The 26,416-nt window shown below is 37.5% G+C and overlaps 1 protein-coding gene across 4 annotated transcripts in view; it reads left to right on the top strand.

Moving 5' to 3' along the window:
* Positions 1-26,416, top strand: part of RALGPS2 (Ral GEF with PH domain and SH3 binding motif 2) — a 109,200-nt gene that overhangs the window by 20,503 nt on the left and 62,281 nt on the right. For all 4 annotated transcript variants that reach the window (XM_079313753.1, XM_079313751.1, XM_079313752.1 and 1 more), the window contains exons 2-6: positions 1,721-1,852; positions 4,354-4,461; positions 12,806-12,856; positions 18,371-18,454; positions 23,905-23,994. In XM_079313753.1, coding sequence (XP_079169879.1) covers positions 1,796-1,852; positions 4,354-4,461; positions 12,806-12,856; positions 18,371-18,454; positions 23,905-23,994 — 390 coding nt within the window. In that variant the 5' untranslated portion in view covers positions 1,721-1,795. The remainder of the gene's footprint in view (positions 1-1,720; positions 1,853-4,353; positions 4,462-12,805; positions 12,857-18,370; positions 18,455-23,904; positions 23,995-26,416) is intronic.

Here is a 26,416-nt window from a genome sequence, read left to right as displayed (position 1 = left end):
AATTAGTTTGCTCTTGTTGGTGTGAGGCTGAGCTGCCAATTCCATAGACTTCTATGATATGTGTAATTTCTTTTAATTAGCACCATCCAAATACCTCAACTGTCACTGTGTAAAGGAAACTTGCAATATATCAGAGTTTTATTTCTGTGCTTTTCCCTTCAGTAAAGGAAAAAACTGTAGGACAAGGCATTGGGGAGCTGTGCATTTGGCAATATTGCACAAGACAATCTGAAGGGTAATTGAGATGGGGAAGGACAGGACAGCAGTGACACTCAGAAGCCAGAGATGAGATTTTTTTTCTTTATGTGGTCTGTAGCTTAAATCTTATGTGCAGGTAATTGCATTTTTAGTGGAGGAATTTGGGTTAATTAAACCACATGGCTGGGAAGTGTAACATTAAAGTGAAATGTAGCATCCTCTGTTCTGGGAATGAGGCATTTCCCTCAGTTTTTCCTAAACAATAAAGAGTAGAATATGGGTGGCTGTCCTGAACTGCAGAAGCACAGCTCAGATGGGACTGGTAATACTCAGAAATACCTGGATGCTGTGGCTGACATTTTCCACATTGCCCTCTTTCATTTCTTTCCTTTCTGTATTGCATTCTTAAGGTGACACTTTAAAATTTGACGATACTTTATTGCTTAATTTTTTTTTTTCCCCAGGATATTTTCTTATTTAAATATTGCAATTTCTTGCCCTCCAGTCTTGTGTGTCTGACATACTTGGTTTAGGTCACTTCGAGATACAGCTTTTCAAATGATTTTATTTCATTCCTTAGAGGCATTAAGTATGAGCTGCTGTAATACTGTTTTGTCATGTGTAATTACCCAGTTACCTGTTGCTGTCCATTTATTTTCAGACCATGCAATAGCTGAATTAAACTACAAACCAAAGGTGAATTTCATAAACGGCAGCAACTTTGGAAGCAGGCATGCGTGCTATAGACATAGATCCATGGAAGCTGATTTATGGTAGTTTTCACACTAGAGGGCACTAACAGATCATTAATTTAAGCACAAACCAGTTTTTACTCTGTAACACTCAGGGTCTGGGTATTCTTACTGTTTTTATAGTGGATGCCAAAGGCTTCCATTTCTTTGCAGCCTTTTCTCTGACAAGTCATAGTATTCATGCAAGGATGCATTAAAAGTCAGTGTGTGGAGTTTTCCTTTGTGTGTTTTTCTGTTTAGGGTTTATTTGCTAAGCAATAGTTTGGGTCATTTGTGAAGAAAAGTATAAATTCCACTTTAATTGCTTTCAATGTAATAATTTTTGCTTGAAGCTGGTGAGGAGTCCTATAAGATAGGAAGTGATTGGATAGTACCTTGTTAAATTATCTAATAGAGTTAACATCTGGAATATACTTTTTGAAGTTGGTAATAAAAGGAAAAGGATCATATGTGAACTGATGTTGCAGATTTCAGTCTTTTAGGGCTACTGCATATACTTACATATTGATTCCTGGCATAGAGAAAATAATAGGGGAAAGGAATATGGTAAGTCAATACTACCAGTGACTGATGGCTCTTAGTGGAACCATCAGTTGTTTATGTTGATTTTAAGTAGGTAATTTTAAAATACAGGTTAGGATCTAAAGTCTGGACCTCAGAGTGGTGTAGCAATTTTCAAGGTCCTTTATTTTTGTTAAGGATTTTAGGCACTGAATCTTGATTAAAACCCCTGCAGAAAGTGGTTTCTGACACCTTTTTGCTCTTTGTAGGAATGGTTATTCGGTTGCCTTGGAGATGATCCTGCTGCTGTAAATGTAGGGCTGAAGATTAATGGTGTGGGCAGTATGGACCTAATGAACGGACAGTCCAGCAGTGTTAATATTGCAGCTACTGCCTCAGAGGTAAGTTTGAAAACCTCAGTTACTGGGTAACTAAGTACTCAATTTTTACTTTAAGTGCACTAAAATGCAAGTTTTTCTTTTAACAGCTCTTGTCCAACAGATTCTTGTTCTGTGTTGGTTTCATACACCCCAGTTTAGTGTGAATAGAATGTTAAATCCTGAACTTGCATATACCATAGCCAAAGCTGCCTTTTTCCATGTTCTCTTCCATCACATCTAGACAAGAAAGCTTTTCTTTTCAAGTTTTAACAAGAGTAGATGCTCTTAGCATGTTAAGCTGGGTTGGCAAGGCCGGTGGGAAATGTTCTTTTCTTTGACAGGTACTTGTGTGCGTGTACTGAGGAGCAGTCTGACACAGCAGCAGTGGAATAAAGTTGTTCCCTTTATCTCTTGGACTGTATTCTGGCATAGGTCGTGCCCATCAAAGCTTCTGCCCTCTAGAAACAAACAGCTTGTGAGTTGAGTGTGTGCATCGGCCAGGCAGTAGAGATTGACCTCACCTGCTGATCACTGTTATTTTGAAGCAAACGCAGTTTTCCATTTGTCAGCTACTTGTTGAGGAAGAGACTCGGGCTGAAATTGTTCTCTACAAAGTCTGAAAGCCACAAAGTCCTGGCTGTAGTTGCTTCCTTCCTCAAGTCTCTGGACTGTACCAAAGATGTTTTGTTCATTTGCATATTTACAGATGAGTTTTGATAGCAGCTGTGTGTGGTATGCAGTTATGTGGGGAGATGAGTACTACCACAAACAAGGTGAAAGGAAAATTGGGGTCTTATGTTGCCAAAAGGAACCAAATAATCTCCACCATAATTTTACTACTGTTGTCAAGAAATCTGGCATCAGTTTCCAAGACCATTGCTTATTTTTATATAGTTTTTTTTACTCCCCTTATAATTGCTTTGTGAATCATTGACTATTTTTTGGCATACACCTGAAAAATTTTATTGGAGGAAAGCAAACTTTTTACACAGCAAAACAGTCTTGAATGTTTATGTGATGTCTGATAAAATTGACTAAAATATATTTTGGCAAGATTACGTTAATTTACTTTAAGCAAGTGGGTTTTTATTTTCTTTTCTACCTTGACTAAGAAGTAGGAAAGAGGACTTGTAACTGAAAAGTTTCTGTAAGCATATCGATTACTGAAAATGTCTGTCTTGTTTGAAGTTTTTGGTGATGCTTTTTCAGAGAGAATGTGTTCTCACAATCTAATCAAAAGTGAACATCATTATTAATAAGCATTTTCTTTATAAGGTGTCCTTATAACAAAAGTGCTTGAAAATGGACAGGAGTTTATTTCAACTGGCTGAATTCTCAAGGACCCACGTCCACAGCCTTGAAATATTGCAACATTAGCAGTAATATGTCACAGACTGTCAGAAAAGCCTTGATTGTGTTGGCCACCCCAACAACCCTGTGCATTCTTGGGAGTGTTATCCAAACCCTCCTGGAGCTCTGGCAGCCTTGGGGCCATGCCCATTCCCTGGGGAGCCTGTAGGGAATAGCCAAGCCTAACCTCCCATGACACAGCTTCAGCAATGAGTAGAATCTAGGTTTGCATCTATGTGCTGGAGGAAGTGATTGCTTGTAGCACAGATGTGTATGAAACCAATATAAAGTGCTAATTTTTTGAACCACGTTTGTATTTTGCAGGGAAGCCAAATGTTTATTTTGTGGATAAATGTTCATAGAATGATATCCTAGGATTTGGTATTTTTTGCAAATAAGAATTACTGTAATTTAAAATCAACACTAAAATTCCTTGTGCTAAATACCTTCCAAAGGAACAAATGTAGCACAGTGTAATTTTTGTATGCTTCCACATATTTAAGAGAAAAAAGAAGAGACCTTGATAACTATTCCGTTGGGGCAGACCATGTCTTTTTCCTTGCCATCATGATATTTTTTCTCTTTGAAATTCAGTGTGATTGTATTGCTTTTGTTGGTATAGTTGCTGTTATTACCTTTCCTGTCAATAAAATTGGAATTTAATTATGCATTGAGATGTAACTGTTGTGTTTTGAGGAATTCCTTTGAAATCATGGAGTTACTGGGATTGGAAGAGATGATAAGGCCCATCTAGTGCCACCCCCTGCCACGGGCAGGGACACCTTCCACTATCCCAGGCTGTTCCAAGCCCTGTCCAGCCTGGCCTTGGACACTTCTAGGGATGGGGCAGCCACAGCTTCTCTGGGCAGTCTGTTCCATGTCCACACCACCCTCATCTTTATAATATGTAATGTAGCCCTGCCCTCCTTCAGCTGGAAGGAAATCCATAGAAATCCAGATGTCACTTTGAAGGTCTGATATTTTGCAGTCCATGTGAGGAGGAAGTATATTCTGTGACTGAATTTGAATTGATGATTTACACAATAGAAAAATTATGTGATCAGTGAAGTTTGAACAGAAATTTTGCTTTAAGGAGTGTAAAAAAGAGAAAACAAAAAAAGAGGAGAAGTCCAAAATATCCTCAGTGTTTTTTTTGTTTTTTGTTTCTGCAGAAGAGCAGCAGCTCTGAGTCCTTGAGTGACAAGGGTTCAGCTGAACTGAAGAAGAGCTTTGATGCAGTGGTATTTGATGTTCTGAAGGTTACACCAGAGGAATATGCGGTAAGCAAGTCCAGGAATTCTAATTACTTTGTGTGTGAATCTCCTTTGCAGCTTTTCCTCTGCTTCTCTATTTCTGTACTTTTTTTGCCTAACTTCTGTCATGCATGGGTTTTGAAAACAGATCCAGTTCTTTAGTTCTTCATTGTCTCTCTTCAGTTTGGAATTAAGTGATCTTTTTGGGCTCTGCTGTTCAGGTGTTTTTCATACTCTTACAGACAAAAGATTCTTTATTCTATGTGACACAGCTTAATTCTGACATGCATATTTTGCTTGCAAGGCTATACTTGATTTGTATTTTTTTTTCTGGAGGCATTTTAATTCTTAACTCTGCTGATTCTTGCTCTAGGAAGATTTTCTAGTTTTTTTCTTTTGGGTGCAAAAAATAATAGGATGTTTAACCAAAACATTGGGTGATTGTTTTATTTTTACTCCCTGTGGAGGTGAGGACAGCAGATGGTCCCTCTAAGTGATTTGGGTATGTTACTAGAAGATTGCTAAGCCCTTAATGTATTTCTGATTCAAGTAATGAGATTCATGAGGAGTTGTCCTGGGGAGGTTATTGATATGGAGTAATATGTGTTGCAAAATATTCCAGTTTAGTTTCTTCTGGTTTGTAATTGTTAATAACTATTTCAGTTAATTATTAATGGCTCAATTGATTTTAATGAGAACACTGAAAATTTAAAGCAGCTGGATTATGAAGTGGTACTTACACATTAAATTCTTCTTGGCTAGAGTTCATAATTAATTATGGGATTTATTCCTGACTGAGGCTCAAGTCATGTGGTTTGGGCCTCTTCCTTGCACTTTTGTCAGGAACAGCTGGGCAATAAATTACCTACTTTCCATGGGAAGATTTTTTTGGGGCTGACTATCCTTCCAGGTTTATCTTACGATTCCTGTACATAAAGCAAATCTAAGTACTTAGGGAATTTGGGACTAGGGACATGAATTCAAGTGGAATTATGCATTCAGGTCAGAATGAGTTTGTTGAATGGCTCTACTGTTTACCAGTGGTGGATGCTGTTGTGCAGCAGAATAGATCAGTCAGTCTCTGTGGAGCTGCTGTCACTCACTTGGACAGCAGAATATACAGAGGTGCCTTGTCAGAGAATTACATTTCATAATCCTTTTACTCTACCATCTAATCCTCCTCCTCTCAAATCCAGCAACCTTTGACTCTACATGTTCTAAATGTTACCCACTTTGTTAGATGAAAATCTGTATTGAAATTCAGTGTTTTTCCTGTTTCCATGTTATGCCTCGAAGTGGGTAGAGTTCTACTCACCAACAGGAATTCTTTAATTAAGCATTTCACATTACAGTTATGAAGCTGTGCCTGTATTTTTGGTTTCTATTACAAAGTATAATTTTGCTGTTCTCTGAGTCACTCAAAAAAAACATCTTTACTTTTAACCTTTTTTCCTTTTAAAGTATCTAGTTCTTCATACCAGGTTTGATTTACTGTAAATCTATATGAAACACCTTGCGTGTCTAATTCTGAACTGTTGAACAAAATCATCAGTATTCAGTCCATTGGCAAGGAAATAGTTAATTTAATTTCTTTTTCCATGTTTCTTTACACAGCTGCACTTCTTTGTTAATATTTGTTTCCCCAGGCACATGCATCTGCTTTTCCAGTAGCACCTTTTTGCTTTGAGTGCTTTTTCTGATCATTCTTGCTGAAGGTTGTAGAAATAACTAAATTTGCCAAAATCTTAGTTACCCTGGAGGAAAAGTATCTTTGACCCTTAAGATTGTTTTCATTTTTGGCCACTTCCTTACTCTTCCTGGGTTTTGTCTTGCTTAACAGAGGTGTAAAATCTCATCTTGGTTTCAGTGTGGATGTGAAGGCCACCAGAGTGATGTAATAGGGCCAAGCTCTTGAGGGTGCAAAAGTGTGTGAGGTTTCCTGGTGGTGAATAGTGACTCTTGAGTTGGACATGGACATGTTGCCAGTTGCTTTTTCAAAGTATGAGAAAGCTTCTCATTTAGTGATAGCTCTTATGAAATGGACCCATTGCAGGTTACAGACATGTCTCTGAGTGTATACTGTTTAAAATAATGTAATTTATTTTAAAGTGATAGATGGATGAAATAATTTGTGGGCTACCTAAGTAGCGTATTGACTGAGAGTTAGGATAATATGAAAAAAACAGTAAAATAGCAATAAAAGTAAGTTGCTGCACAAGAGGTAGTTAGACAGCTGTCTGAATAATGGTTAGGAAACCTTGGCTTCAATGGAAAAGAGTTCCTGTACAGAGGTAGGGTAAAGCTGAGAGTTCACTGATCAAGTCAGCATAAAGGGTGTGAAGTCCCATCCTCTACCTTGTGTGATCTGTTACATTTTGATCAGAATGGTCACTGCACAGATGGGAGAAGTACAATTATGCCAGAGGAGGAGGAACAAAAATCTGGAAGATAATTGTGTCTGAGATACGCTGAAAATAAGATCCACGATGATGATCTCAGTACCAATGAGAGACACAGATGTCTTTTCAGTTCCCACTGTCTCAGAGACATCATTATTATTTTAAAATCTGTGAAGTCGTTTAGTGGGTAAGAGACAAGCTGGACAACAAAAGCTATCACTTGTAATCTTGTCTTTTCAAGAAGCTACTACCAAGCCAAGGAGAAACCTGAGTGCAGATATTTTTGGTGATTTTATTTACATATTATCCCCTTTGGCAGTCATCTAACACTATTCTGAGCACACAGGAGTGCTGTTTCGTGTAATGGTCCTTTGTCTTTTAAGCAAAAATCTTCCAGCCCTTCAAGGGGGCCAGTTTGAACAGGAATGGAAATTCTTGTTGTAATAGAGATGTAATAGTCTGTTACAACTTCATTAGCAACTAGGTGGTTTTAATTCTTCCTAAGGTTGAAGGCTGCTTTAGAAAGGGCTGAGTTACATAAATGGGTGAGATCTTCAGGCCCTGCTGCTGATATTGCAAATTTATGGTTTGCTTTATCACTTCATGGCTTATAGAAAGGTTCTATGGGATGTATTGAATACCTGAGTGTTACATAGATTTTGTGGAAGAAGAACCCAGTCAATGAGTAGGAAGTAGGACACATTTAAGGATTCAATGGCCAGCTTTGTAGATGTAACTACTAAGGAGACCATCTCTGATTTAAAGACCTGCTTTTAGGCTGGTCACTGCTCAGTTCTTTATTCCTGGGCTGGAAGCCACAGCCAGGCTGGTGCCAGGGTTGCCCTGTGGTGTCTGGCCCTGCTGGGGGGGTGTTGTGTGTCCAGGGTTGACATGGCTGCAGTGAATGCTCCCCATTCTCATCCAAGGGGGAAGTGTGGTTTTGAGCACACAGGCCACAGTTCTGGGGGGAGGGATCTGTTAGTGGTGCAGTGACAGTGGAAAGGGAGGTTGGTGAGCTGAAGGAAAGAAGGAGAATGCTTGGGGACATGAGCTCCAAATTAAGGTGCTGGCCAACCTCAGGTTGAGGAAATATTTATTTTTTGCTTTACAGTAAATTCTTATTTCTTAGACAGCTACTGTTTAATTATTAGACTGTTTATTACTTTTTGACTCATTTTTCCATTTTATACTTCAGCTTAGCCACGGTGGTGTAAATATTTGAGGTAGAATTAAGGGAAGCGCAGCTGTATAAATCCATTGCTTTTTTTCCCACCTAGTTATCTAAGAAGGATTCTTTATTCTTTGCCCTAGTCCTTGGAAGTGCTATGGAGCTCATGCTAAGATGTATGTGTATTTCTTCTTTTTCATTCCCGTTAAGCTTTGTCAAATGGTTGTTGGAAGAAAATGCTGCTTATTTTGGAAACAATGTGCAAATAGAGTTTATTTTAAAATGGTTTCAATGAAAAAAGGAGGAGTTCTCAGAGACCTTCTTATGATAGTGAAAATATCAGATTATCTGCATCCTGTTAGCTTTACTTTGCAGAAGAATATTAAATATGTTCCCAATGAGAGCAAGAAACAGCAACTTAATTATAGTGTGTGGAGGAACCATTAATGATAACAGTTTTGGAGTCGACTTTGTGAGAAAACAAGTAGAGCTTCAACACAGGAACTTGAATCCCCTGTTGTTCATTCTGGACAGCAGAATTATTCTTCTGCTGATGTTGTGCTTAACAGAGGCTTAGGTATTTTTTCAGTGAGGAAAATATCCTGGCAGCCCAGAGAGAAAATGCTAAGCCAAGTTGGAAGGCTTAAATGTAATTCCTTCTAGAAATTCAGATTAAGGAACAATTTATGAAGTGCTGCTTGAACCAACATGGCTTCAAGGAAAATCAGGTAATGGCAGTATTCTTCAATGACCAGAATGCAGACATTTGACTTTTTTCATCTCAAACAGAAGCTGAGTTTCTTTTTACACTGAGGGTTTTCTGTATGGGAGGGAGCAGTGGGGTAAGAGCCCTGTCCTTAAGAGTAGGTACATGGCAGGAAAACTTGTAGTGCATGCAGCAAGTGGCCTGATAGAAAGAGTTCATGCTTGAGAAGGACTAGGTACTAGAAAATTGGGAATATAGCCCAGGTCCAATGAGAACTTTGATATAAAAATGTGGAGAGGAGCATAATGCAGTGGTTGTAACTGGAACTGTAAGTTCTTCAGTTACAGGTTTTTGTGGAAGGAGGGTAATCCATATGTCCTCATAGAAAAGAAAAATAATCAGGAAATATTTTATTTCATTAATATTTTATTTCAATAACTTTATTTCATTAAACTTCTTCATATTCCTCAAAGAAACAGCACACAGAAATGTAGTTCTGAGTTGTTTGAATGTAAAATTTCTGACCTGGCAGACCTCCCCAAGAGAGGGGTAAAACCTTTTTATATGAAGCTATGTGGTAATAATTTTAGTATTTCGAAGCACTTAATTGTTAACAAGTCCAACTTCTCAACACTCACAAGAGCTAAAATATTTTTACACTTGGCTATTGGAGACTCCCCAGGCAAGGTCTTGTATACATGGAAAACTCTATGGCTGTGAAGGGGTGGGGAAGTGTCTGCCAGCAGCCATTCCAGTGTGTTAATTGGAAAATTATCATGCACCGCTCTTAAAAGATGATTTTGTCTTGTACAGCTCTTCAAGTCGTTGAGAATTGGGAAATTGTGATATGTTAAAAACATTCCTTTTCTACTCATATTCTAGAATTGTTATCTAGGATCTAGGGCAGACAGAAACAAAACCTCCATTCAGCTCACCCTCTGCAATTTATTATCTAGATGAACTTGGTAGAGATACCACTCCTGGAAAGAGAAAAGACCAGGTTTCCCTATCTTTGCTTAATCAGAATGCTTATTTAAATGGTAAGTAAGGGCAAGTTCACAGTTTTGTATTGCACAGGTAATTATTTTTATTTTTCTAAAATCAGTGCAGCTGGCAGCTCCAAAACCAGAGAAGTTATGGTTGGCGTGCTTCATGTAACAAGTTGATTTGAACACTTCTAATTTTTGGTTTGAATATTAAAGCATTAAACCACATTTGGGAGAGGGAAGCTTTCCAAGAATTTGTATTGGCTGGGTTCAGGAGCTGAAGCAAGAAAAGTTAGAGCATTGTATCTCTCTCACTAGCAGAATCCAAATTAGGGGCTTTGTTTATTGGGGTTTAAATTTCCCTTGAGATGGTCAAGGCAGGAGGTTTTTGTTGCTGTTAAGAGTTGAGCAATGGCACATAACATAAAACTCCTAAATTATTTTTGAAGCTTTGTCATTTCAAGTGTCATTTCAGTTAGACTGCCAGCATTTCAGTCTGTTTTATTTACTTAGCAATGAATGAGCACGTTTTAAAAGAATTAAAAATTCAGTTGTTAAGACGTACAAGTATAGACTTAAAAATATGGGCAAGTTAATGTTTAAAAAAATATGCTTAGTTAAACATAGTTTTAGACTCTAATATGAGTTACACTGTCAATCTACAAACTCAAATGGCTTTTTAGCAATCAGCTTAGATATTCAGCTCTCAGTGGCTTGATTCCTTTAAATTATGAGCAATTTGCTAAGCCCTGGGAACTCATAATGGAAATTTCAAGCTGGTTTAGAAAGGAACTGCAGTAAGGGAATGTTTCTTGAACAAATGCTTCTGTGATACAGTGTTACTTAAGCTTTTAATAAAAGCAAAAATGTGTCAACCAAGCAAGGAAAAAAACCTGTTAGCCTAATACCAACATGGTACTAGAAGAAAGAGGTTTCTCTATTAAAAGTTCCAGAGATTTTTTAGTTGTCAGACTTTTAAAAATATTGTAATGTACTTGATAGCACTTCCAAATATTTTTAGTAATGAGCATTAATCCTGAACCTTGACACGTGTGTTTTTTCAATGTTGAAATCTCATTTTTAATGTCTCCGTTTAAAATGTATGAATTTATTTTGATATATGAATTATGGTGTGAAGTTCTAATAATACTTTTTATTTTATAAGTATTTTATATTGATCCCATCTTAAAGCAGTAATTTGTTTAGAAGTCACTACTGAAGCAAGTCACATTTAGCTAAGGCAGTTCAGGCTGATGAAGAGGATGGATTCTGGAAGGCTAGCAAGAAAGACATTTATTTTAAAGTCTCCTCTCTTCAGTGTAAACAAAGAATCACTTTCCTGTCTCATTTTTATTGTGCTGTTCTTGCAATCTTGTTTTAATGAGGAGGATTTGCAGTGAAGCATTAATAACTATTGAAATGCCTGTGTCTTTTGTAAGGATCTTTTAATGTGCCTTCTATTTGAATTTTATTGAAGTGCCCATTTTTTTCCTTTCACCTTCCCAAACGGAACCAATTTTCCTATTAATTTGCTTTACTGAGAGCATGATGCACCCATTCACCCACATATTCACCAAAATAATGTGTTTCTGAGAAAGCTTGATAGACTCAAGCACACAAACAGGAGACTGGAGGTGGGGCTCTGTGGCTGCAGTTCCAGGACTGGGCTCTTCACTTTCCAGCCACTTTCCTTACAGTCTGTGGCTCTGCCTGGAGCTTTTGTGATCCAAGGGCAGGACCCAACCCTTGACCTTGTTGGCCTTCATGCCACTGGCCATGGATCCAGCCTGTCCAGATCCCTCTGCAGAGACTTCCTGCCATCCAGCACATCAACATTCCAGCCCCACTTGGTGGCATCTGGGGGGAAAGAGCAGCCCACTAGAGCAGAGCCCAGGAGAATGTGTAAAAGTGAAACATTTAAAGGGTTTGTTACTTCCCTGGTGTTGTACTTCAAAATACCAGATGAGTCAGGGTGTTGGTTACAGACAAATGATATATTTCACTTTTTTAGGTTTGTCATTAGCTGTCAGAATTCCTTTCTAAAAACACATTTAGAGGCCAAGATGTGCTACCAAGTATAAATTTGGTTGTCTTTGCAAAGCACATCTTGCCTCATTAGAGCAGGTATATCTCTGTACTTGCTGACTTTCACCTAGAGAATCCCAGTTAAAATTTTCCTGCAAGGTTGGCTTTCTCTGAGGTACTGTTCCACCATCCACAGTGGCATCCAATGGCAGTTGCAATTTGTGAGAGTCACAAAGCTGTCACTGTGTACTTGGAGTGTATATATGGAGCACTGCTGTTTTCAAGGAAATGGGAATAAAGCTGTGCAGCTGACAGCTGAGGGAACAGAACAAGGTCTCTGGATTCATGATTAAAAGAAAATTTGTGATACCTAACTTGGATGGTATTGGTATTTCAGGGCTACCTTTGAGAGAAATGGTCTTTTTTTCTGGATTCATAGGCTGTTAGCAATCCTGAAATGTGCAGGATTAATAAACTTAAAGTAAGGCTCTGTGAAGATATTTCAAAATGCAAAACCTGGTCTTTGACTTTACTCTTTTCAGAGCTAATCAAACATCCCAGAATGAAAATGCTCTTATTGACTCTGCCTTGCTGAAAAAGAGATGACTGTGTTTAATTTTAGCTGTTGCTGAGCAACCGGACAATTGTTTTGCTTTGGTACTCAAATATGGTTCAAGTATTGATTGAAAAGTTGTAGGGATGTTTCAGTAGAATTGTGTAGCTGGACTGACTCTCAGAGTTTGGAGAGAAACAACCCTTGAGCAGCTGCAGTCAGTTCCTTGTCTTCTTGGGAAGGCTCTTGTATTATGTTTCTGACTTCAAGCTCTTACTTGCCTATGTAACTGCAGGATTATGCTCCTGAGAATAATTTCTCATAATTTGTTTATTATTTGTGAATGTAAAGCTGGGAAGTATATTTTTCTTTGCTTTTGCAGGATGACCCTGTGATAGAAGCTGAAACCTCTGAAATTATGTACAAAATGAAAGCCAAATAAGAAAAGGAAACAGAACAATGCAGTTCTTAAGCAGCACAGCACTTAAATTTTAACTTGATTTTAACTTATTTTTTCTGAAATTTTTATTACAGGGTCAAATAACATTAATGGATGTGCCTGTATTTAAAGCAATTCAGCCAGAGGTAAGTATTTCATTAGCTTTGCTTTTCAGTTTAAATAAGAAAAGTGATGCCAGTGTATAAATTGTGGAATTGCAAAGTATATATGTCTGTAAATCTTAATTTTTGTCCCAATTCATACAACTCTGAACCATAAAAATTTTTTTTAACAGAGAAATATCTGGAACTAATAGTCTGTTTTGGGACTAATGTTGGTATTTAATTCAGCTGGTGCTGGAGATGAAGCATGTGGGATTTAGTGTTTCTGAATGACATGATTTGATAATTCTGATCATAATGTTCTAGCTTTCAGCTGCTGATACCTGTTTTAATACTTCATTCTCTCCTGTATTTCCTTAACTGCTTCACTTTTCCTTTGGCAAAATGAAAATGGTTGTAGTGGCATTCAAGATGTGTGTGATCTGTGGATGCATTGGGAAAATGCATTGATCATTTGTGTTCTCTTGTTTGTTTTTATGTAATGTCATATTGCTTTTAGATTTTTACTGACTTGATTTTAGCTCATTTCAGCATCTCCACAGTGACTGTAATAAATGATGAATTTTTCTCCTCATTCTGTACCACTGGCATTGTTTTGCACTTTTGAGGGTTTATTTTTCAGTTTATTGTCCGTTTTGTCAGTACTGTGGAAGTATTTCTCAGGTCATCAGTCACTTCAGTCCATCACAAGCTATTTCACTGGCAGCAGGTTTGTTATGTCACTCTTCTGACACGCTAAAGAATATTTTGTTTCAAGTGGAGAAACCTGCTCAATCTCCTGGCTGTGATTATTGATTTCATAGTTCTTGTTACTTGGGAATTTTTTGGGAGGCCATTATTTGATCTGTACTTGAAGATGCCAGGATTCAACTTTCATAGTATTTCAGCAAGGTATTTCCCAGCACTTGTGGATCTGTATGTGATTTTTGGTTCATTTTTTAGTTTGGGTTTTGGAGTTCTTGTTGGTTTAATCCTTTGGAGAGCTTTCCATTTGATCTGATTTGAACCTACTTCAGAGCAGTACTTAACATTGCCAAAAGTAGTACACAGACATATATATGAGGAAAACATTTTAAAGAGTCAGATAAAAGGGCAAAATGCTTTAAAACTTTGGAGAAGAGCTTTAAAAAAGAGAGATCCTATTAGAAGATCAGGATAAACATAATGTGCATGTTAAAGGTGCTCCAAAGCTACTCAGAAAAAATGTCTTCAATCAACTTGTAAATCTTTATCCATCCCTTGGCATGTACACTCAAGCATTGTGGAGTCTGTAATTAGAAAACAAAACACTGTTGAGGTGATTTCACCTGTATAAAAGGGCTCCTAAACTGAGTCTTCAGTGAGTGACTGAAAGGCATTGGGTTTTTTCATTCTAAATACTGATACTGAATTTCACAGCTCTCATCTGCATGCATGGTGGGAGATGAGGAGCAGTATTTTTCCCCAGTGTGCTGTGATTTACAAACAGGGTGTTTATTGCAATTTGTAATTCACCAGCAAATCTTTGTTACATGGGTTGTGAATCTCCTTTTGCTTTCAAAACTGCAGAATAGTATCTGAATGAAGTTTTCTAATCTTTAATGTGTGTTATTTATTTTCTTGAGTAAAGTTTCTGAAAGATGTACCCAGAGGTGCTTAATTTTTTTAACTGCTGGAGATGAATTTTCATCTTTAGGCTGTGTGAGCAGTATTCTTTAAATATCTTTTAAATTACTGTGTTGAATTTTCCTCATTTTAACATGGTTCTTAAATTATTACAAGTGGCTTTTTTTTCAATAAAAAGCAATACCAGAATTTCATCTTGGTTATGTTTAAAAAAGAGCTGAATAACACTTTCCAAAGCAATATGTAATAGTTTTTCTTAGCATCAAAATCCATGAACATGCTCACACCTATACATGCTCACTTACATACTTTGGCAGCTTTTTGCCTCTATTTGTAGCAGGTAAATAAAATTATTTCTGTTTATATTCAAATTTTTAGCAATATTGTTGGTTGACATGTTTGTTCAAGTTCCTGCACACTGCCCACTGCAGCTCATCATTTCATACTTGGTGAGAAAACAGACTGGAAGCTTTAGCATTGTCCAGAGAATCTGTGATTAAGGAGAGAGATGGATCCTTTTACATTTGGGATGAGGCAGAAGCAGAGACTTGAACCATTACCATGGTTAGATACTCTTTAGTGACATGATCCTCTGCCTGAGCTGTATCACTCCTGGATTCTGGACGCCACCTTCATTCGTCATTAAAAACACCTGCAAGTTACTTCTGAGAAAGGAGAAGGAATTACTGTTTGTTTGTTAATTAATAGTTAGTGGGCTGCGGTATAAAAATAAAGATTATAAAGAACACACCTCTCTGACATAGATATCTATCTCTATGAATGCAGCAAATTTGTATTTTAATTTTTAGAGGGGAAAAAAGTACAGAGTTATCTCAGTCAGTCATGAGATTTCCTTCTATTCCCTGGGAATGGCAAGTGTTGATTTTTGTTCTCTCTCTTGTAGTGGTTGTGGCTTTCTAGAGAGCAGTGACTGTCAAGCTCTGCTTTACTGTAAAAGAAGGGAGTTTTAGATTTGCTTGGCTGTGCTGCTGGTCTTATGTTAACATTAAGTAACAGCCACATGACCCCTTGCAGAACACATCAGTTTGCTTTTTTTGGAAAATCTGATTACTTGCTTTACATATTTTAGTACATCATCCAAAATTATTTGCCCATATGTGTTCGTATTGAAAATCTCTACTGGGTTATTGTCTTCAACCTTTTTGTCCCCTCTGCTTCACCAGGCTAAGCAGAAAAAAAATTCACTTACTGAGTATTCTTAATCTCTGCTTACTCTTTTAAGTTGTAGAATGGTTCCACTGTTAATCTTTGCTTCTCTTCTCCTCTTTTTGAGACTTTCCCTTTGACCTAGATAAAGGTGTTTGTGAGAAATACATTCTCAGTCTCTGCTGTGTAGTACTGGTTATAATTTAAGTGTTCCCACAGTATTTTGTTAAGGAAAATAAAATACTGTGTATTCAAAAGGGAATGAAAACCAAAATGAGTTACAGAGAAAGTTCAGTTTTTCTATCTCAATCCTATGTTGTTCAGTTTTTCACATCAGTTTAAATGTTCCACATTAAATAAGAAATTGGTGGTTGTAGTGATGTAGCTCCTGTTCCTGAACTGACTGGCAGACTAAGGAAATAATCCTGGGGAATACTTCAGGTTTGAAACTTCTGGTGGAAAAGGGGAATCCTAAAGGTAGATGAAGAAATAAAGTAAGACATAGACAGTACAGCCTGTTTAGCAGAGAAGTGGGTATCTTTATAGAAGGACATGAGTAGTTTCTCAGTTCTGTGTGGTGTGTGTGTTTCATTGTCATTGTGAGTTCAGTCCAATGTGTCCTTGTTGGGACTGTGTGGGACCACTCCAGGCCAAATCCAGGCAGGACGAAAACCTTGCTGGCTGCTCTTCTGCTGGTGGCATCTTTGGGCAGGGGGATGGCAGTGCCAAGGGCATGGAGTTCACACAGACAGGTTCTAGAGAGGGGCCAGAGGATTCTGAGCAGGGGGACCCTGAGGCAGAAGGATCAGGTGGTCGTGCTGGGAAACCTGGTGGGCAAAGGGAAACCACTCCTCTTTCAGTTTGAAGATGAGAGAAAACAAAGTTGGCTGCATGAGGGAGAGGAGTCTTGCAAGTGAGAGGAGCAAGTGTTTTGTACACTTCCTAAAGGGAGGGGAAGATGCTTTTGGAATCTGGAAGCTCTGTGCCTTTCCTGTGTCTGTCCCTCAGTGGTGGTGTGGCTGTCACCCTAAGCTGTTGAAGAATTGGAACTGATGGTGCAGGTTCTGAGTGCCTGTGTGACTGTGCCTCAGCATCACTGGGAGGTCTGGATGTGTGTCTTCCCAGGCAGGAGCAGGATCTTTTGTTTTGCACTATTCTCATATCTGTTGCCACTGATGTCTTTACCCTGTACAAGGCCAGGAAAATGGGGAGCTTCTGCCCAGAATAATTATGAGTTTTTCACTCAGTGATGAGAATTGAAATTGGAGAACATGTCCTGAATTTGTAAGAAATTTCTGTGTTTTCCCTAAACCTGAGGTGACAGCTAATTTTTCCCTGCTGTTAAGGAAGGGTTATCAGATGCCAGTGGATGAATACCCTTGTGTTCCTCCTAGTGCAGAGCTGTGATTCCAGTGGAAACTAGAGATGTTGAGGGATAGAGAATGTAATCAAGAGTCTCTTGAATGGCTCCTTCGCCAGCAGCCTGCTGTCCTTTGGAACAGGAGTAATGCAGAGCTGTGTGGCTGTCTCATGCATACTCATTGAAGTGGAGGTGTAAGTACAGGGATTGTGCTTTCCTGTGATGAATATGCCACATTTTCCTGGGTAAATTTAGGTGGTACAACTTTCTACTGAAATTTGAAGGAATTGCCCGTAATACTAAGCCAGAAATTGTGCATTTCTAGTGCCCAGCCAGGAATCTCTGGGTCTTCTCTAACAAATACCAGCACACTACAAACTTCAAGTAGAAGAATTCAGTGCCTCTTAAGTGAAATGAGATTCTTTAGTAGTTTTGGGACATTGGTTGGAAAGATGCTAAGAAGTTTCTGATTTTAAAAAGTTTAAAAAATTAGAACTTAGACTATCCAGATACCAAATTCTTTTAATCCATGTCTTAAATGGCACAATTATTTGTTACATGTTGAGTCATCTTACCTAAGTTGTATGGTAGCTGGATGTAGTGTGAATCTAGCTTCAGTGAGGAGTTTTCAGCATGGTGGTAAAATGAGAGCACTTCAGAGTGGATGGTCTGGAAGGAAGACACAATTAAGTGAAAAATGAAGGCTGTACTTTGCTGTTATACCACTTAAATAATTAAGTTGTGTCTATATTGATTATTTTTCTTGGTAGTGCTGTGGAACAGGTTGTGTGCTGAATGCTGTCTTTGCCTCTATTCATGTGCTGCTGTATACAAATGGAAGAGCTCATTTTGGTACATTTAGTTATTTGTGATTTTAATTTAAAAAATTGTTGAAATTAAGTGATAGTAAATAACAAGATGATGCAGTTTCCCAAAATAGGCTTCTTTGGAAGGGAAAACTGAAAATAGTGTTTCTTTCATTATTACTGCAAATTATGACACTTCTTTTGGTATTTCTTTAATGCAACATGCCAAGTTAAAATATGGGACGACTTAGATTGAGTTAAGTAGGTGTATTGTCTCTAAATATCTTCAGTAATTGATTAAATACAATAGGTCATATGGCTCTCTAGCTCAGATTCACTTTTAAAGCAGATTTTTCTGTGGTAACAAAATTAGGAAAGCTCTAATTCAGCAAATGATGATTTGTAATAATCCAATAAACACAATTCAGAAATTATAATTGTGGAATCTCAATTTGCAGAAGGAATCAGAACAAGTATAACTATTACTTTAATGTGTTGTTATTTTAAAACTTACAAGATTTGTGTCTTTATATGCCTTTGGCTCTGAACGTGTGCTATGCACTAAATTAAAGAAGTGAATTTTCATCCTTTTTCTCCCAGGAGCTGGCAAGCTGTGGCTGGAATAAAAAAGAGAAATACAGTTCTGCACCAAATGCTGTTGCTTTCACCAGAAGATTCAATCATGTGAGTTATTTTTTTTCCAGCATTATTAAATGTACACACTTTAGAAAGTCTGTGGGATTAAGTGTTCTGGCACATCACTTTTGTTTTGGATAACAACTGATTACTTGACAACTTAAGGAAATCCTTTTTGCAGATACTATATCTACAGGATATGCAGAAAGACCAAACCAGTGTTGAAGAAATATTCTGTTTTAAGTAGCAGCAATCGATGAAAAGTGCATGTTTTCCCCAGAACTGCTGGTTTTTATATAGAGACAGAATCATAATTGCAGGTTAAAGGCTTGCCATACAGGATTTCTGGGTTAGTAATTAGATGTAATTTCCTTCTGTTAGTTGAGTGTCTTATGCTTCACATAGATGTTTTTGTCCCTAGAAATAGAAGCCTCTTTTTAAGTTGATTCTATGCAAACTTTTAAAAATTCCAAACAATTTTTCTGTAAAAAATTTGTTCTTTAACTCTCTATTTGGCGTAATTTTTAGGTAGTATATTTGAGATTTATGGTTTTCTTCCTCAACAATTTCTCTGTATAAAATCAACTATTAAAAGAAGAACAGAATTCTCCTGTTCTCCACAATTAAAGCTAGATGAGTCCAGCTGTGTAGTTACCCAATCATCTCTCAAAACTGTGGTGCTCTTTTTAAGTAATGCCATATTTTCTCTCTCAGATGAAGTAATTCTATTGCTCTCATTTCTCCTCTTGTAAATGTTTTTAATCATGTCTCAAACTTACAAACTTGCAAACTTAACCTCTGTACCCAGTCTCAGAAAGATCTTTGTTAATCATCTGAAACTCAGACCAAACCTCTCAGTTTTTCAGTGTTTTTCTTTCCCCTATCAATTCTTGTGTACTTTCTCACTTTTCTGGGTTGCTTACATTGAGGATATGATCAAGTCCTTTCCTTTCACTGATGGCACTAAGAATATTTCTTAACCTACTGACTGAAATGCTTGTCTGGGTTTGGGTTTTGGACATTTGCCTGATTGTGCACTGGACTGAAGAGAAAATGTTACACTGAAAACTTTTTGTGACTGTACCATCTACTGAGATCTGGGGTGTTTGGTCAAGAATTTGGGAGTTCTTGGTTTTTGTTGCTGTTCTGCATTTAGTTGAAATTCTCCTGATCTAGCTTCTGAAGTTTCTCCTGTTAGAATGTATAGGCTAAAAACACTCATGGTTTTGACTCCAATCTCATTTATACGCCCCTGATTTCAACATTTGCTGCCTTGCTTATTCATGGAAGTTGACTCTTCCAAGAAATGTTTAGTTTTGCTGAATATTGTGGAATGTTTTTGTAGTAAAAACATGTTAGACAGTATAATTTACCAAGGACTTCCCTTCTCAGTTGTTGTTAGATGCTTTACTGAAGAACTGCAGGAACTGCCTGAAGTCAACTTCAGACATACTAAAGAATTGTTAAAATATGCTCAATAGCCAGAAGGAAAAAGGGGAAATTTTATCAGGGGAGTAAGGACCTATATCAACCTTTGTTCTGGCATCAAGGAAGCCATCAGTATAGGAGCAGAGAGGGAAAAGGATAGATATTGTTTCTGTTCCATTTACCTGGGGAGTTCTAATGCTCAGTCCTAAAATAAATAATTGGGAAAGTCATAGGGACTTGTGGCCTTCTCATGCAGAATACATGTCTCAAAATTTTGTTAACCTTTGAAGTTTCACTGGGTTTAAATTAGGCATTATGCATCTGTCTCTTTTTGCCCCCAGCTTGCCAAAGGAAAACCATAAACAGCTCTCACTTTTTGCATAAAATAATATTATATTGATCTACATATCTAATATTAACTTTCTTTAAAAAATAGGTAACTTTTTTACTTGTTTTTTTTAAACTCTGATCTCTCATTTTTCAGATTTTTTCTGAAAGTGAATTGTATGCTTGCTCTTACTGGTAAACCTGTCAGAGTGCACAATTGCAAAGTTCACTTACTAGATCAGTGTCTTAACCTTTTGAAAATGAACTTTTATCATATGTTTCAAATAAACAGGTTTTTTTTAAGGTAACTGTTTGTGTAAAGGTCACTATTGGTCTCTTGGTTATCAGAGACACTCAACTGAAAATCTGTCTTGAGCATTTTGTTTAAATGGGACTGGAACTCTGCTGCCACAGAGCTTAAAATATTAGAGAAACTTGTCAGCTAGATTCAGTACATTGGAACAATTTTAAAGGAAGAGATTGCAAAAGGAAAATTTTATATTTTACTGACACTGTTTATGGGTATCTTTTGAGTTTTTTGCATTCTTTTTTAACCCAAATGCAAACATTGTATGAACTTTTTCTTGAATATTATAGTGTTGCTGAATTGCAGTGGATTTAACTAGGATTATTGGAAACTAAGGAATGGAATGGTTAGTATGCATGGAAGATACCTGAAAGAAAAATCCAGAAACTATTAAAGGGATATTCTTGAATTTGTCTATCTTTTGATTAGCACAGAAAGCAAAGATAATTTTGGAAGCAATGACTATAAACTTAAAAGCACCAGTATAATAGAATTGGAATTTCAGATAAAGCAAATATGGGATAATTTAAAAATCCTAAGATGTGATTCAAGAGCAGATATATTCAAAGTTAAGCCTGTTATTCTCAGTTGACTTTAATAGGGAAGAATATAAATATGTAGTTATATGTCAAGGTTTTAAATGCTGCCTTGCACTGGTATCAAAGGTATTGATAGACAAAGTCTCAGAGTCATGTAGCTGATTGATGTTGGTACAATAACATTTACATGCAGCAAGAGTGGAATATATGGAACAAATGCATATTATTTATGTAAGGAATGAAACAGAAGAGTTTATTTAATTTATTTTTTTTTCCGTATGTGCAATGCATTAGGTTATGGTGCTCTCTAAAGATGCCAGTTAATAGACAAGACCGGCCATAACCCAGTGTTTATGTCAGTAAAAACACATCAGAGAGGACTGGAAGTGGTTGAAGTGGAAGTGATTAAGTATGTTTAATTCTGTATCTCCTGCCTACTCTGTCACTGAAGGGACTGGAGGGCTCTAAGCTTCAAAGGAAATTTGTTCTGGTTTGTTTGGGATTTTTTCTTTTCCTGCAAGAGCTTGGGTCTGTCTGGAACTGGGGCAGAAACCAGGCTTCCTTGGGCATTTGTGTGTCACAGTGTCTCTGTCTCTGTCATACCACTGAACTTTCACAGAAGTCAGGACCTGCAGAGGAATCAGGGGGTCTTTATCCTGATGAAAATGCTGGAGTGTTGCTCTGTGTTCTGAGCAAGCGTGTGGCCCATCACAGCCATTCTCCTGTTGCATCAACACTGTCAACTTAAAATCAGAGATTTGAGATCTCAAGGTTGTCTTGGGGTGACTATACTGTATCCCCAGCTGTCTGTTCTGTTGGTGTTGAATATTGAATATTGTGTGTGTTGTCCTTACCTGATTCTTTATGATACAGAAATCTGTGCTAAAAATTTTAATTCCCTTGATCTTCCGCAGGAAAGTGTTTCCTTAAAACCTCGCTGTTCAATCAGGGGAAATAAGTTCTTTTTCTCAAGCTGTGTAACTGCAGCAGAGCACCAAACTGAAGTCAAGCTTTGTATGACAAAATTTTGAAGTACTGTCAAATATTTTAGGTATTTAGTACTTCTATATTTTATAGAATCAAAGAATATCTCAAGTTGGAAGGGCACATAAGGATCATCGAGTGCCAATCCCTGCTCCTGGCAGGACTCAGTAAGGACACCTTCAGGATATTTAATTTAAGAAAATACTCGAGAAGACCTATGTATCTACAAATTTTTGTTTCCTAAACAATGAAGAAAGTGCAAGAGTTTAAATTCTCTTTTTCTCTCACTACTCCTGAGATTGTCTCAGCACTTGGAGCCCTGTCCTTAAGGGTAAATTATTCTGTAACTAAACAAAGGGAATAAATACAAGTACTGTTACAATGATTTTCAGATTATTACAATTTGATGATGTACCATCAAATATGAGACAATTTTTTTTCTATTTTCTCCTTTTAACTTTAAGCAGTGTTTTCAAAACATCTGCCATTTTTGAGCATGGCAACATGCTGGAATTTTTTAATCACATGGAACCACTTTTTGTTTGTGAGGATAGCACAGTTTGTCAGCAGATATTTTGCTTTGCAAAAAAGAAAGAGTAAAGAAAATGAAGAAAAATGAAAGGAAATGGAAACCTGAGCTCCATGATTAATTCTTTCCTGGCTAATACAATCTTAGACAAACAGACCAAAGGAAAGTGATTCTTATGTAAGATGCTTGTGGGGATTTTCTGTGGGTTTCTTGTCAGTCTTCCATTTCTTAGTTCCAGAGAGCTGTTGTGATTTAATGTTCCAGTTTTCATCAGATCTTTGGAGCTTCTCTGTCAGTCTAATAATTTTGGAGGTGTGGATCTTGTGCTCTTTTCTGCCTTAGGAGCTATTGTACTGAACAAAGTGAAACAGATATTTCATTTTTCTAATTGAGATTTTGGCCAGGAACCTGAATACATACACGATGTTAGTTTGCAAGAAGTAGTTTAGCATCACTTCAAAAATCAAAGCAAAATGACATGTTGAAAGGTTTTAAGTGTAAGAGTAAACTTAGAGTAAATTTCTTCAAACATTTCAACACTTTTTAATAGTTTTGTGAATACCTGTCATGCTGTATCTTGATGATAGTTAATTTTTTCCTAACTCATAGCAAATACATTAATAAAAGCTGCAGTATTTGTTACCCTCTGCTAGTTCTTTGCTACTGCTTTTCTACAGTTATGAAAGTTGTTAATTTTTATCATTCTTTGTGAGAGCAGAGGGTGGGAGGGAGCACAGAAGAGAAAACAGTGGAGTTTACACATATTGCCAAATACTTTTAAAGTACAGCCTTTATTAGACATTAATGTAAGGATGAAATGCAGCAGCCATTCTTTATACTGAATTTAGCAGAGATCTTGCACAGCAGTGTAGTCAGTCCTAGAGAGCTTAACTGGGAGTATGATATTGTGCTGTACATCAGCAGGTAATTGGCATGGCCTGAAATAAGAGTATAAACTAGATGCTAGGTTATGACAGAGCTTCCTACCTTACATTCTTACTTTGCTCAGGGTTAATTTTTTTTTCCGAGATGTTGGAAATGTCAGTGAATTATAGTTGAAGCTGTTCAATTCATGTAAGAGTTAAGTAACACAGCTTTGATGTTATGGGAAAGCAAACCAATGGACATGATTCAGTGTTAGTGTTTATATTCCTTAATTTTGTAGGCTTTTCATAACATTTCTTTATGATTTTATTTTCCTTGGAGAGCACTGTTTGAAGTTCAAGCGTTTTGCCATTTGCTTTATTTGTGATCTCATCCTCAAGCTTACCCTGAACTCAAGTCTGTTTCCACAGATGATACTTCAATAAAAATAAATATAAATTTTGAAAGTATAGTGTTGAAACTTTGTATTTTTTAAAAAGGCATTTTTTCTATATTTTAGGTAAGCTTCTGGGTTGTTAGAGAGATTCTGCATGCGCAGACTTTAAAAATACGAGCTGAGGTTTTGAGCCACTACATCAAAACTGCAAAGGTAAGAATTTGTATTTTGAAGGGGATGTGGGATTCACCATGATCAAAGGTTTTATTCCCAGTTTGGTCAGTTCAAAAATACTCCTGGGGATATATTTTGATACCTGACTTAGCTGTGGTTGTTTCTGTTCACATCAGTAACTGTTTGGCTTCTGTGTTGTTACAAAATGTACAGTCAGTTTATGCAGCATTAGAACAGAAGTGGTTTGCTTGCTTTTACCATTGGAAGGAAAGCATCTTTTATCTCTTACTCAAGTAATATCAACTTTTAAGATGGGGTTTGAAAATAGACTTTGATTCAGAAGACATTTTGGAGTTCTCAATCTTGCCTAAAGCCTTTCATAAGAAAAGGGTCAGCAAATCTGGAATGACACAGAGCCCTTCAAATAAAGGGAAACTGCTTCACAGTGAGAAGAAGGGGACGTTTTTCAAGTTTCTGCTGTCAAATGGTGGCTGCCTTTTACTATAGCTGACTGCTGTGACAACCTCAGGTTACCTGCAAAAAAAAGATGTAAAATATTTGTTAATAAATGAATTTTATATTCAAGCACATTCCCTGTCTTGACAAGCCCTTTCTATTGAAGCAATATTTTACTCCTGCGGGATTTGACTCTTAACTTTGGGCAAAGCAAGAACTGATTTTGTAGGATTCCACAGGCTTTGCTCAATAATCATGCTGTGGTCATAAAGTGTTAATGGTCTCTCTTGAACATGCTTTGAAATTTGGTGAGTTAATGTATCTTCCTCTCATGTGTTTTTAAAAGTAAATTCTTGTGTTTTTGTTTGAAATGCAAACATAAAAAAATTGGATTCATGATCCGTGTCCCTCCATAGCAGAGGGAGGTTTAGCTCTGTGTGGCCATAGTGCAGAAGATGTGGGAAGCCAGGTGGGCTCAGGTCTGGTTCATACTGGGATGGGACTGGCCATACTGGGTGTTGCAGGATCAGCCTTGGGTGCAGCACCCTGAATGTGCAAGACCTCACCAGTGTCCTGCAGGCTGCAGTGCCTCTTGGAATGCTGCTGGCTTGGAGGCAGTTAGGTGCTCTAACAAACAGATAATTGAACTTTGCCTATCTGTCAGCTGTAAAAATCAGTTACAAAAACAAGAAGCTCTGTATGGAGTGTTTTTTATATCAGTTCATTTAGCTCTGTGCTGGTTTCCTTGGCTTTGCTTACATATGGCTGCTGACATGAAGTTACTGCAGTGGGGGCTGTTGAAGGGAGTTATCCAGAGCTATTATCAAAGCAGCTTGGTGCCACAGGTCACACTAATTACCTTTTCTTTAGAGAAGCTGTAAATGCACTCTACAGTGAATTCCTTATGGTGCCAACCTGTGTATAGCTGGCAGTCCTTAAATGGTATCTCATCTACAGTGCTTAATGCATGAAGTAATTAGACCTTACAGCTGCATTCCCCTGAAGTTCCCAGACTGTCCTGGTTGGTGATGACTTCTGTTTCACTGCTGGCAGCAGCTGGGAAAGCCCTTCTTTTCATTTCTGATCAGAAATGATCATTTCTGATCATTTCAGTCCTTTGGGTCAGTGAATTTTATTACTTTGCTTGGGATGTGTGTGTGAGGAAAAAGGGTTATTGTGTAAGCAGAGGGACAAACTTAAGCAGGACTGCTTGGAAGGACAACAGGGCTGTGGTGTATGACAAACATCCAACCCCTTCCACCTTGTCCCACAAAATACTGATTACCCTTTACACTTGGTTTTTAAAGAATCCTCCCAAAAGAGGATGAGGAGAGGGAAGCACTTCAGCAAAAGGTATGGGCAAAACTTCCACTGTCCAAATTTCCCCAGCAGGACATGCTGGAATCATGGGGGTCTGAGCTTCCAGGTTGGAAATGCTACTGGGGTGCCATTAAAAGTGGCATTTCTGATTGATACTTGACAGGAGTTTGTTCCATAAAAAGCTGTAAGTTTCCTGGCAAGTGTATTAAGTAGAGAGATAATAATTTGCCCTGTTCCAAAACTGTAAGCCAGAAAACCATCCTTGGTTTTGGCTTTTATCCTTCCTTTGATGTTCAGCATTTAGTCAGTTCTCCTTTGGTCTAGTGTTTTTGTCCTTTTGCCTCTTGAAGGGCTTCCTAAGCAAGAAGTAAGCTGAGTTCCAAATAGGAAAAAGGATATCCACCATTTTTTTTAATAGGAAGGGTTCCTTATTTTTTCTTGCTGGAATCCTAACCTACCTTGGTGGTAGGTTTATTCAAATGAATAAAACAAGATTTTTAATACTGTGATTGAGTATCATTTCTCCTTAGCAAAGTCTCTCTGTTAGAGGTAAAACCTCAGTTTGGGTGCACTGCACCAAAAGTGAAGGTAGTTTGGATCTCTGGGAGCTCACAGTTATCAGAACAATTGATGTTGCAGAAGAGCTTCAGGAAGAGCATTTTCCTCCAGACTATTTCTAAGCTTT

Source organism: Erithacus rubecula (genome assembly GCF_903797595.1).
Source record: "Erithacus rubecula genome assembly, chromosome: 10".
NCBI classification, from domain to species: Eukaryota; Metazoa; Chordata; class Aves; order Passeriformes; family Muscicapidae; genus Erithacus; species Erithacus rubecula.
This window is presented reverse-complemented; position numbering and strand designations above follow the sequence as displayed.